General features: G+C 38.5%; 1 protein-coding gene across 1 annotated transcript in view; it reads left to right on the top strand.

Moving 5' to 3' along the window:
* Positions 1–3,959: 3,959 nt before the first annotated feature.
* LOC113056802 (thyrotropin-releasing hormone-degrading ectoenzyme-like) overlaps positions 3,960–14,268 on the top strand; it is a 43,758-nt gene continuing 33,449 nt past the window's right edge. The window contains exons 1-3 of the mRNA XM_026223673.1: positions 3,960–5,003; positions 7,554–7,827; positions 13,586–13,712. Coding sequence (XP_026079458.1) covers positions 4,315–5,003; positions 7,554–7,827; positions 13,586–13,712 — 1,090 coding nt within the window. The 5' untranslated portion in view covers positions 3,960–4,314. The remainder of the gene's footprint in view (positions 5,004–7,553; positions 7,828–13,585; positions 13,713–14,268) is intronic.

The raw sequence follows: 14,268 nt of genomic DNA on the forward strand, positions 1-14,268 counted from the left end.
AGAATAGCAAAAATAATGGTTTCCATCTGTCCATTGCCAACAAGTATTTTAGCATCAAGTTTATCACTGTGTTGTTTACAGTATATCTATGACCATTATTGACTTTGATACTTATGCTAATGTTATACTTGTGAACCGCAGGAGTAAATGTGTCTCTGCTCTGCTTCTACAGTTGCCCGAATCTCTTTTGTTGTCTTTTTCTGTCTGAGCATGGAATTTTTTTAATCTGAAATGACCCTCTATGTGCCGGCAGTTGCAGCTGCTTTCAAGGACATTTTACTGGTGTTTTTTATTTTATTTTATTGATTTATCCCCCCTCACAGTCCCTCCAGACTGATCTTGTGTTATATGTTTGCATTCAACCGGAGGCACATGGTTCACACACATTTGCAGACCATGACACAGGCTTTTGTGTTCAGATGCTACATGGAAATTGCCTATTTTTCTCCTTAAATGCACCTCCATTTTCATTTGATCTGAAGATCTCACAATCATTCAAGAACTTTCCATCTCAGCCCCATTATTTCATAAGAATAGGTTTGAAATTCTTTAAGGTTAAACGGGATAAAAGATCTTGATCGGATGGGAATCTAAATGCATTTCCTGTCTGTTCTAGTTTAGCGAATTTCAAATGTGAATAAAATCAGTTGAACTAGAAGGCCCTTTCTCCTTTTCACTTTATCCCCATCATCTTTCCACCTCGCTTTCTCTCTCCCGGCTTCGTCAAGGGTATCTTCACACGCTCACGGCTCTCCTCTCGCTGTGCTGTGTAACCAGCCATGCCGATGGCTACAAATTGAGAATGTTATTTGGTGTTTGGAGCCGTCACTTTGTTCAAAGAGCTGCCGCTGGTCTTCCTTTATGAAACAGGCTCTGAAAACAATGACAGATGTACTGTGACAAATGAGTGGCAGAAAAGATAGAGGAGGGTTGTGAAGATGAGTTCATACTATAATTCTACAGACAAGATGAAGTACAAGAAGTACACCAGGGATTCACTTAATCCAATGGTCTTCTCCAATGTATAAACACATAGGATATGAAATCTTTCTGAAGACTGAGAAGGTGTTGAATGAAATGCAAGTGATGCTTCTGGCCAGTTCCTTGTTCCAGTCTCACTGTTGAATCACACTGGGAGAACCTGAATCACAGTCCACCAAGAAGATCCTGACTCCTTGAAGGTGCCTATTGCACTCTGCTAAAACATTCATAAAAGTTTATGGAAAAAAAACCTATGTTTATACACAAGCAACTTTTAAGTGCTATTTTTGTCCTTCAGCTCAACTGTCAAGAACCTGCATGCACAGGTTAGTGGGATATCATAAGCAGCGGAAAATAAATCTATGCTACTTTCAAGAAAGAAAAAAATAAACACATAAATAATAATAATGATAATAAAAATTCAGATGAAGATAACTCCGTTGACAGGATGTGACACGACATGTTATTGCCTTCCTACCTCTGTATTCTGCCTACGGAGGTAGTGTTTTTTATTATTTTTTATTTTTTTATTTTTGTATATGCAGTCAGTGACTACAGTAAATATCAAAAATATGACAACATCCTTATCACTGGAAGGTTTTATCACAGTTACCAACATGTCATGTGTCCAATCAAGGTGTAAGATCATCTGTTAAATTTTGATTAACTGACAGCAGCTTCTGATGTGATTTGACGAGGGATCACAGGATTCAAAACTGATAGAAGTAGCTCAGGTGGATCAATCAATGAATGGATCAAAAGGTGTGTTCATGACATATCATAGTGTTTATTACTGTATGCTGCCTTCAGGTGCACCTGGGAAAATTGTTCCTCAGAGTTGGGTATTATGATGTCCCTCCCTCATTCAGGTCAGAAATATAACATGGAAGTAGTCTAAACGAAATTAAACAATTGTATTGTCAACAGTAAACCCAAATAATTACATCTGAATTCATAATGTTAAAAATAAATCATTCCTAGCACTTATTTATACATGGTATCAAGACTAAATGGTTGTGTTACATTAAGCAGCTGTGAAAGTCGGGTGATTAACTTCACACTTGTTGTCTGTCAACTGTTCCATTGATCACACCTTAAAAAGGGTTGAAGTGCAACATGTAAAATTAAAATTGCTAGGAAAATCATTCATTTTAAATCAGTGTGTTCAGCTTGCTGATCTCTAGACATAGATTATAGATATACAGTATAGATCAGATGTTCTGCATTTTTAAAACCTGTCATGTCCCTTACAATAGCTACAGTGGCTTATGTTATTTGTGGACTGCAGGGGGCGATGTGTCTCTGCTGTGCTTATAGGTGCCCATAATATAAACTGGCGAAATCTAGTTTTTTTGTCCCTTCATTTTTCTTTTGAGTGTGAGTGTTTCTCTTCATCCTTCTTCTCTCAGCAGAAATGACCCTCTATGTGCCGGCAGTCGCAGCTGCCCTCAAGGACATTTTACTGATAGTTTTTTATTCAGTTAGCCCTCCTCACAGTCCCTCCAGACTGATCTTGTGTTATATGTTTGCATTCAACAGGAGGCACATGGTTCATGCACATTTGCACACCATGACACAGGCTTTTGTGCTCAGATGCCAAAAGGAAATTGCTTATTTTTTTTTCTTTAAATGCAACTCCATTTTCATTTGATCCGAAGATCTCGCAATCATTCAAGGACGTTCCATCTCTTCTTATTTCATAAGCATAGGTTTTAAATTCCTTAGAGGTAAAGGGAGCAAAGAGGATCTTGATAGGATGGGAATCTAAACGCCTTCCTTGCCTGTTCTAGTTTTCATTTGAAGTATTTCAAACGTGAATAAAATCAGTTTAACTAGAAGCCCCCATTTTCCTTTTCATTTATCACCATCATCCCTCTCTCCCGGCTCCTTCAAGGGTCTCTTCACACGCTCACGGCTCTCCTCTCGCTGTGCTGTTTAACCAGCCATGCCAGTGGCTGCAAATTGAGAGGGTTATTTGGTGTTTGGAGCCGTCGCCTTGTTCACAAAACTGCCACTGGTCTTTCTTTATGAAACAATGACAGTACTGAGAAAATATGGAGGGGAGATGTGAAGGTGGGGTTATGGTCACCCATGAAAGCTTTAGGGTGGAGGGTGTATGAGCAGGTGTAAAACTGCAATAAATGCTATATCTTTTACTTCCAGTGGGTGTAGTCATCTGAGACAGAGCTTGTTGGAGAAATATGGAAACCCTATTGGAAAATATATTTATTCCATTTACGAATTACACCATTGATGTAACTGATTTGATGGTACTGATTGATTCAGCACCATGGACAGCAGCCCTCTTTTTTCTTTTGTCGCTCACATTGCGAATATGCTAAATTATTTGGGTTTATAAAACTTAAACCGCACCCAGTCACACAGACACCAAAATACACACTACTGCAATAAACTAAACTGCTTCATTTTAGAAATTACAAAGAGTGTGTCCTGAAAGTGTACTTAGTCTGTTACACAAAGATTGATACTTACTGTACTTGTTATTGTTATTTTACTGTCCCACAATACTGAATTAATCATTACACCGCCACCATTTACGCTTTTGTTGTCAAAGTACACAACAGACATGTTCTAATGTATTTGTGTGGTGAGTAATAATCGTTGTGTTGAAAATACTGTCACAGCGCTGCTGTAAGATTTTGACATGTGCATGTCTCAAATGGGTGTATCAATTTTCCATTTAATTTGTTCCATTTTAATTTTCCATTATTCTTTTGAATATTCATGCAACTCAACAGTTTCGATGTATGTGAAAGAGAAGAGTGACATCAGCCTGTCGGAAAATTTCACTGTTTAATTAAATGTGATTTAACTGAACATAAGATTTAGTTGGAGTTACTAGACTGAATTTCTGAGAGAGAGACAGGAAGAGAGAGAGAGGAGCGCGCAGCCCACTGACTGAGAGAGAGAGAGAGAGAGAGAGAGAGAGAGAGAGAGAGAGAGAGAGAGAGAGAGAGAGAGAGAGAGAGAATCAGAGAGAAAGAGAGAAAAGGAGGCAGAAAAGAGATATTCACAGCACTCTCGCGATTGATCAGGAAGCAGGTGCTGGACCTTCATCCACATCAGACTGATGTCAGAGCAGAGATGGATGTGCGGCGGGACTCGATGAGCTCCAGCATCTGACCAAACGAACTTCTGATCCGCGCGAATATAGTCTCGACGTCGTCGATCATCAGTTCTTTCTTTCTCTTCGAAGCTTTGCGCGTTTTGCGGGATCTTCACCGAATTTTTCGCCTTTAAATCAGTCTGCCGGTTCATCCTCCGCAATTTGAAGCTGATCATGAATATAAAACACATCAGATCCGTATTATAATGGGGATCGAGGACGCGAGCATGAGGAACGGACGGCCTCTGTCCGATCAGTGGGCCGACAGCGTGGTGGTCCGGCCCCGGACGACCGAGCAGCACATCACTGTGAATAAGAGACTTGTGCTCGGCTTCGCCATCTCCATCCTCACCCTCATCATCGTCACGGCCATCGCCATCACGCTCAGCGTCAGCTTCGAGAGGTGCGCCGCGGAGAGTAGCGGGACTCTGGCCGCGAACGGCTCCAGCAACAGTAAGTGGAAACAGTCCCGGAACGCTAACATCAGTCACAGAGACTCAGAGGACGGCCAGCAGCCCTGGAGACACCTGCGCTTACCGGCCACCCTGCGCCCGCGCCACTACGACCTCCGCCTGTCCGTGTCCATGGAGAACTTCACCTTCTCCGGCGAGGTGCACATTGAGTTTGAGTGCGTCCATTCCACGAAGTTGATCGTGCTGCACACGGACCGGCTGGAGGTGGACAAGGTGCTGGTGTATTCGGACAGCAAGAAAGCGGGCGCCATGAGGATCCAGCGCCGCTTCCACTACCAGCCCAAGCAGGTGTATGTGATCGCGCTGCACAGAGAGATGAAGCCCCTCAGAACATACAAGATCAACATCACTTTCCACGCGCACATCGAGCACGAGCTCCTGGGCTTCTTCCGCAGCTCTTATGTGTTGAATGGAGAAAGAAGGTAAAAGAACTTCAGCGTCCGAGTCAAAGTCTCTCTTGTGTTGTTATAATGTTTTACTGTTACACTGGGAACTGTTGATGCTGCCTGACGATCATATGCGCAATTACGCACTTTTTGGGGTTTAATGCTTTCACAGAAATGTATCATGATAACCAAAATACCATACTTACTGACTATAATATACAATTTGGGATCAGATTCAAACAGTGTAGAATAATCCTACTTTCACCAAGTTACCACAGTTTTCCCATAGGAACTGTATAGACTCTGGTATTATGTAAAAAATGATGGTTTAATGGGAATTTTCTGAGGGGAGAATGAGCACTTCTTTAGTGAATACTGATTCTTGTAAGATTCACATGTCAGTGATATTGTATGCAAATCATGCTATGATGATGCTACATGACATTGATATGTATAGTAGATGTTTATTTGCATCTTAGTGCAATACCAACAATACTTATATTACAATTATCTTAATTTATTCTCCTAACTAGTATTTTCGATGGCTTACAACAGAATCTAATAATTTCAGTCGCAATGTTTGCAACTTCAAAACCATCATTAATGAATATGACATCATCACATAAAGTAGGTTGTAATGCATCTTAAAAATGTAGGTTAATAGCAACCGCTGCACTTTAGTTGAATCTGTGAATCTTGTGAGTCTTTATTGCCATTCTCACAAATGCTTCTTAACATTGTATTGTCACAGGGACGAGTGATGTGCAGATGTCAGGATGTCAGTAAAGTGTCAAGTACAACATAGAAGTGATTCGTTTTACAAACACAACTGCCAAGGCTAAAAATGTCACTGTTTTACAAATATTATTACAGCATGTGTTAAAATAAACAAAATGTAATCTCTGGTTCTTTATTCATGATATTCATAACCAGGTTACAGTTGAGTTTAGGCTGTTTCCTGTAACTCTTAGTCTTCATGTAATTTGCACCGTCTCTGTCTCAGACAGTCACTGTTCCTCAGTGTTTAGGGAGGTCAGAAGTCATGTAAATCTAAATAAACACTTATAAACCCCTGGGTACTGAAGTCACAGCTGTGTCTAATGCGACGATTCATTTACTGTCAGACACTGAGACGTGACCGTGGGAAGTTTTCCAGCAGAGTGCTAAACATTCATAAATTATCACACAGAGTTAGATGAACACATTTCAATTTTTTAAAATCACTAGATCACCCAATATCATATCATTCAGCTCTTTAATCTCATAAATTGATTAGTTATAGTGTCTTACAGCCATTTACATCCTCATATTCAGGGTGATTTCAGTTAGACAGCACTCAGTATCTATTTCTTGTTTTGGCTTCCGACTCTTAGTCCTCTGAGGAAAAGAATGGCTTATGTTTGAATCTTTGCCCCAGGTTTTCCTGCATTTGAGACATGGTTAAACCTGGTTTTACCCTGAAGGAATCGCTTTCATGGACACACTTCATAAACCTTTTGTCCATCCTCCAATTGCCTTTCTGTCTTGGACTGCTGGACTTTCCTCCTGCTTTCAGCTACAAAACAGCATGTCAACGCCTCAGTGTAACGTTTCAAACCCATTTTTGATTCGACACAAAGTGAGGTGTTGATATTGTAAGGTCCATTGAAGAGCACGTTTGAGATAAATTCAACACGCTGATGTTCAGACAGCGTCCCACAGCATCTTTTAGCTCCACAGGCTGTGAAGATCATTGAGTTTAGTGTAATCAGCGCCTGCTGGCTGCTCGTACATTTGTGAACGCCGAGCAGCAGGGATCTCGCAGGATTGAGAAAATACCCGTGTTTATGTAGTTAGACCTGGCCACATGAACCATGTTGTTAGTTCACTTCAAACCGACATCCGATCATCTGGTCTTTTTGGAGATTTAACAGTTTTCCTTCATCATTCACAAATTTTCAGGTACAGCCATGTCGCATTAGACAACCAACTTAAACATCTCCATGTGAATCGCTGCAGGGATCTTCGTTCTGACATCCCTGTACAATCTCCTCCTGTGTGTCTGTTAGTTGTCTGATTTCTCATCACCTCCTGATGTGTCTCAGCTGTTGTCTTTAAATAGTGTAAAGATGTTTAAATGGTACTAGCATCTATAAATAGTTGAATGAAGGGGAGGTAAACAGATGGGACTTTATAGACTCATTATACATTGTTACTGCATGGACGGCTGCTAATGAGAGTAAAAAGTTGTGACAGAAATGCAGGAGCAGAAAACCCTCCTCCCTCGTCTGCTGGTCATGCTGTGGGTGGTCAAAGCCAAATCTCCCTTTAATGTCCATTAATGCAGCTTTCTGGAATGCAGCTCACCGCTTTTCCTGCTTTCTATCTTTGATAAAAAATTTCCATGGCTGTTTGTAGTTTAGACTTATAATGGTATTAAGAATCAGATGTGATTCTGATGTGGTAAGTGTGTCTAAATGTAGATTATTAATGATACACTCAAAATTCCCCAATCCAACTACACGTAAGATGAATGTGACAGCTTTTTATTATTTCCTTGTCAACTACATTGTTGTACATGTTCTCATTGCTGGTGTTATTCTGCAGGTTTCTCGCAGTGACGCAGTTCTCACCGACTCATGCTAGAAAGGCCTTCCCGTGTTTCGACGAGCCCATCTATAAAGCCACGTTCAGAGTGAGTCTGAAACACGAGAGCTCGTATCAGTCGCTGTCTAACATGCCAGTGGAAGCCTCGACATCTGACGAGGACGGATGGGTGACCAACCATTTCTCCAGGACGCCCCGCATGTCCACGTACTACCTGGCCTGGGCCGTGTGCAACTTCACCTACAGAGAAGCAGTTACAGACAGTGGAGTTGTGGTGAGTCGCATTTAAAGTCCCTAAAACTCAAAGTTAGAAACAGTAAACTAAGATTTTATTATTCCACAACTCTTTTCTAAAAGCTTCTGAGAAACTTTTTAAGGCATCACAGATGCTTTTCCAGAAGACGTTCTGCCTTTAAGATTACCAAATTCTAAGGCAGCCTCTCATGTACTATTCAGAGCAAAGACAATCCCAGAAAGCATTGAGTTCTGTAATAAATCAATCCAAAACGGCAAATAAGCTGAGAGTAATCAATAAATACAAAAAAAAATATATGCTACCCAAAGGTTGGGGTAAGTATACTTTTATATGGAATTAAATCAAAGATCATTAAATCATAAGACATTGATAATGTAACAGAAGTTTTATAATTGAAATAAATTCTGTTATTTCAAACTTTTGACCTGTGACACTGAAGACTGGAATAATGATGCTGAAAATTACTTTTTAAAATATAGTTAACTAGAAAATTGTTTTTTTTTTAAATTAAAAATATATATATTTCACAAAATTACTGTTTTACCTTTATTATTGATCAAATGAATGCAGCCTTTAAAAAACATTACATACGCTAACTGACTGAAAAACCTTTGGTAGTGTAAGAGAACAAATGTTTAATTTAATACTGAAAAGTATTGATAAAACAGTTTGATCTAATTAAAAGTTGTTAAAACCCAATATTTGCACGAGCTATGCTTTTTTGTACATTAGAATATTGAATAGCTTAGTGACATGATGACATCAAAGTCTATTGAAGTCAATTGTGTAGATCGCTGTTTTTTATATATACTGTAGTTTCGGTTCCCTTGAAAGGGATCTGCCAAGACTGCATGTTTTGGAACAGAGCTTTTATCTTCCTTATATGTTTATATGAAGCTTACTGTAATTTTATATAGTCAGTATAATGGTTACACAGTGGATGTGCTGTAAATGGAGAGGGTTGTCTCCACTAATATTAGTCCAGTGTCTACAACATTATACAATTGCTTTTAAAAGGATAGTAGTCATGTGCAACAAGCATTCACTTATTCTCGTGTCCAGGATTCTGTTCATGACAAACTCTTCTAGGTTTTATTTATCACATGAGCATGTTTTATGCGAAGGTTAGCCATTAAGATAATATTCACTGTATCACTTTCAGCACATGCACTTAAATGTTTTTTTGGCACTGAATCCTCACAGTCTAAGCGGCATCATCTGTCTGCCAACAGAGAGACATGGTTTATGCGCTGTGCTACTGATATCACGTTCAGTCAAAGCCATGTTGTCATATTAGACACTTCCTGACGGCTTTCTCAGTGGTTTCTGCTGCGTGCCCTTGGCCGGCCTCCTCCTGATATTGGTATAATTAATCTGATCTCCTTCAGCATGACCACGCTCTCCTTTATATCACTGCTGACTGTAGTGTGTGCTTCTATCTGGGGCACTTATACCCACACTACGGCTTGTAGCGGTTAGCCACGCGCTAGCATCCCCCATCAATCACATTAAAGCAGCAGGGCAGCCCCCTCACACCATTCATCATAAAGATTTGGCTGTGCAGAGCAAGAGGAAAGATCGTGGGAGAGGAACGTTGCAGAGGAGAGTGGAGTTATTACTCAGGGTTTATGGGGAAACACTGATCTACCACACACACACGTGTAAAAATAACATCAGACTCTGCAGCAGTTGGTTGGGGATTATATATTACAGGTTTTAAGACTCTAGATGAGGGGTCTCAAACCCAAATTACCTGAGCCAGGTGGTGTTTTCCATTGGGGGGGGTGGTTGAACAGTGTTACTTTGGGTTAATGCAACAATGAATTAAACTATGTATATTTATTGCCACAGTTACACAGTTATTGATGCGTACGACTCATCTTTTCCTCACATCCAGCATAATGCTCCGCATGTTTAGTAGAGTAATGATGCCTGAGATTGTGTTTCCTGAGAACCGCAGGCCTATTTTGTTGTTGTCATCTAATCTTTATATTTTATATTTTAGGATTTAATGAGCCATGATATATATATATATATATATATATATATATATATATATATATATATATATATATATATATATATATATATATATATATATATATATATATATTCAACAAATAACAATAGAAGTACCGTTTGGAACTTTTTAATTGCCTCTTATCTCTATATTAATGTCAAAAATTAAATACTATTCATAATACTATTCACTATACATGCACATAATTAACACATAACTTTCATCCAAATATAATAATTAAGTCTGCCTCTGAAATTGCTTTTCTTGGATTGTAAACAAGATTGCATAGGTGGAGAAAAATAAAAACATCCAGTAAAATTATATCCTAAGATTTCTCCATCCAGTTGTTCAGTTAAAACCTGCTTTGTTTGTTTATTGTCTCTGTTTGGATACACTCTTTTTTTCAATGCATTAATTTGTTTTTCTCAGTTTATTGGTTGTTTGGATGTTGGTTTTGTTTGTTAATGGTTGAATTTGGGTCATTGTTCTGTTTAGATCTCGGTTCTCTTTTAAATGTTCTTTTTGTTGTTGGTTCTGGTGGAGTGTTTGGTATTTGGTTCTGTTTGAATGTTGGCTTTGTTTATATCTTGGTTTTATTTGTTTAATGGTTTTGTTTGGATTTGGGTGCTGTTAGTTTAAATTAGTAGTTTTTTGGTTTTTGGCTCTTTAGTGTTTGGCATGTTTGTCATTTGGTTTGTTGGTTCTGTTTAAATCTTGTTTCTATTTGTTTAATTTTTTTTTTGGTCTTTTTGATCTTTTTGTTTGGTTAATTTAAAGATTTTATTTGTTTGTGCATTTTTGGCTTTGCTTGGGTGTTTGTAATTTAGTCCTATTTAGATGCTCTTTTTAGTTGTATTTGTTTGTTTAATGGTTTTGTTTAGATTTTTTCATTTTGTTAGTTAATATCTTTCTCTCTCTCTCTCTTTTTACTTGTTTATTGGTCTGTTTGTTTGGATCTTTGTTCTATTAGTTTAAAGGTTTTTCTGTGCTTGGGTGTTTGGAATGTTTGTTTAATGGTTCTGTTTGTTAATTAGTTCCATATGATATTGGGTCTGTTTTGGGGGTTGGCAGCTTATTCAGTTTGATGAGAATGTAAGTGGTTCAGCTCATTGGTTTAGAGGTGATTCGTTTGGCTACAGTCTTAAACGTTCCCCCACAAAATCTACTCCATTAACATGAACATAACTGCTAATTGTTGATTTTTATCGGTTGTTCTGCTGTAAAATCAGATGGTATCTTAAATGATCCATTAAGACTAATATAACTTGCTATTTTGAATTAATTAAATTTAACTGTTATGTTTCGTTCTTCACATCATGTCCAGTTTTGACCAAACCATTGGATTTGAAGCCTGGGCTTGGATCATCTGTTTCATCATGGGTTTTTTTCTCTTTACCAGCCTACAGGGTTTAGTCAACCTGCTGCTGTGTGTGAATAATGTTGAGGCTTCATCATCACACACATCTGTTTTGGTGAACGTGACCTTTGTTTTCGCCTGTATTGACCACTGGACTCTCTCCTCACATATTACAATTTGACCCTCAGGCCCTTCAGACTCATGATTTCTGATACGTGAAAAAATACTATCACTCAACAGAGTTTCCCTTTCTTATGTGTAATCTTAATTATTTAAACTGCTAAATACGAGAAAGAGGTTAATTAATTCATTTAAAGCAGTATATTTCATTCATAACAGCAGCCATTATTAAATCCACTGGTTAAGTGTCAAGTCAGTTTGTATTTATCTTATCATTAAAATGTTCTTGTAATATCTAATCAAAATTCAACACCACAATACTAAATATGCTCATTACATATTCATGAAATTACTCAGCCTGATCAAAAAGCATGTTTAAGGCATTTACTGAACAAAATCGTTATTTTATCTGAAGAATACCAATGCCTTGTAGGTTTCAAAAATAAAATATCCATTATACAAGCATGAATATCCATCCTGATTCAGGCTGAATTATGATAGTTTGGTTCTGGTTAATAGATAGTTTAGAGCTGTTAAACCAGACTAATTGGGCTACACAACACAAGCTGGTGACTAGCTAGATGTTCAAACAAGGAATCAAATTGTGTAAAACTAGAAAATCATACGGAGAAATGAATTGTAAAGTGCCTGAATTATATGACACAGTCATACATGTATGGAATAATAACTCAACAGGTTGTTAATATCAGGTCAAGTGCTGAATGTGTTGACTAAAGCTTCATTTTTTCATGAGAAAGAGCTTGTTAGTGGATCAATGTCGAGCAGTCGTGCATGGAAAGACTCTCTATTAAAGTTCAATTAACCCCATTTCAGTCTCTGTCAAGCTGCTTTCAAAAAAACCAACCAAACAAACAAATGAAGCAGTCAGACTGAACCATTTCCACACCAGTTGATTAATGAAGCATCTCTTGATTGTCAGCTCCAGTGCTTTGTCTAATTACAGGTTGTTTTAAAATCACATTGATTTGATTGAGCTTTGAATCATTTCCACAGCCCTAAGTGCCACCCATTCATCTTTATATCAGACACAGAGCTGATCGATACGCCAGCAACATGTGAGGTAAACAACACATAATTCAATGTGCATTGCTGCCAGGCTCTGAAACAAAGCCTTTCCTCCTGCTTGTTTTGCACTGTAACTTTGTTAGTGTAGGAGGACATTCATTCTGAATAGATGGATGCCCGTTCAGAAAGCCGTACCGTGCATCAGCCTTCGGCTAAAAGAGTCCAAGATCATTTTTAGTGTGGGAATACATTTCCCACAGAGCCACACCTCACACACTTTCTCTCACACATGCATATAATAGTTCAGAATAATGCAAATGCTTTGTCTTGGCTTTTTCATGGAAATCTAATAAAACAAATGACTAATATGCTATTTTATTAAACAGCTTGCTCACAATTGATGGAAATAATCAAATTTAAACACACACACACACACACACACACACATATATATATATATATATATAGTTTTCAGTAGCTACAGCCAAATAAGATTATGGTTTATGAAAGTGCAGGCAGTTCATTTAAAGGCAGCATAACTCCAGTAGAACAGGCTGCCTACTTTTCAATGGCCTTGGTTCTGGAAGTATATATTACAGGATTTTAAATGAGTTCTTGAATAAAATATTAGGCTGTGTATCAAACCAACCCACTTTGAGGTGAATCAAAAATGAAGAACTTCAGTTTGATTTTAAGTATTTAAAAACTGGAAGGTAGACCACATCTTTTATGAGTGAACGAATCACTCATCCCATGAAGCATTGCAAATCTAAAACAGTGGTACAAAATGTTCATTATAAATATTATATTAGTTTATAATATTAGTTTTACCTTCGTCTTTCTATTTCAATGTCATTCTCAGTACTTTAAAGTGGGGGAAAATCTCTGCTAAATATTTGCATTTCCTGTGCCGAAGTGACTTGTGATTGGTCTCTCTTCCTGTTGTCTGTGAAGAAAATGAAAGGATTTGAACTTGTTTTGAGTATAGGTGACAGTTATATTTTTTAATGCCCTGCTCAGTGGTTAAGGGGTTGAGAAAAGTAGACTTGAAAGACAAATGCAAAATTGATGATGGCATTTGGCAGATATGTTCACCATATATTTCCATTGGAACTTAACCTTTCAAGCCCATGACTGTTATCCTCGAGGGAATTTAGGTTAGGAATCAACACAGAGCCGTTTAAGAGTCATTCATTCAGCACCTGACACACTTTGACTTTTGTTCTCTCTCCTCTTATGTTGCGTTGTTGTAGATTCGGCTTTACGCCAGACCTGATGCCATCCAGAGCGGATCGGGGGACTACGCTCTGCACATCACCAAGAGACTCCTGCAGTTTTACCAGGATTACTTCAAAGTCAAATATTCCCTCCCTAAATTAGGTAAGACAGGGGTAAAATGTCTTCAGCTTTGTCCGGCTTCAGTGATGCTTTTGAAATGGCAATAGATGCTCTTCTCATGGGAAACCGGGTGATTTTTCATTGGTCTATTTCTACTTCCAATCGGTTCTTTGTGACTTCCTTGTTTTGTGCTCGTTTAAAGAGGTGAAGGGGTGTCTCAGTTCTTGCGTTTATTGATCCTAAAAGCATTTTAGGCTGTTTGTGGTTGTGTTTGGTCTTGGGAATTGGAGCACACACCACGCGTGTGTTGTTAAAGTGTGCGTTTGTCACTGTATTGACGTGTGTGCTACTGTATGTCGTTGTAAGTGTGCGTGTGCCGGACTGGCTCACATCAGACTCTCTCTGTGCCAGTGTTTCGCTCCATTGGGTTCCTGTCAGTTCTCTGTATTCATTTGAATATAGTCATCAATCTCTCTGGGCTTCTGTCGGTCTGTCTTTCACTCTCCTCCCCCGCCTGCTCACGTCCTCTGTAAATGTGTGTGTTTGTGCATTTGTGTGTAAGTGTGTATTTGAGTGTGCACTGCACATGATATTTCCT

This window comes from Carassius auratus, chromosome 4, assembly GCF_003368295.1.
Source record: "Carassius auratus strain Wakin chromosome 4, ASM336829v1, whole genome shotgun sequence".
Lineage (NCBI taxonomy): Eukaryota > Metazoa > Chordata > Actinopteri > Cypriniformes > Cyprinidae > Carassius > Carassius auratus.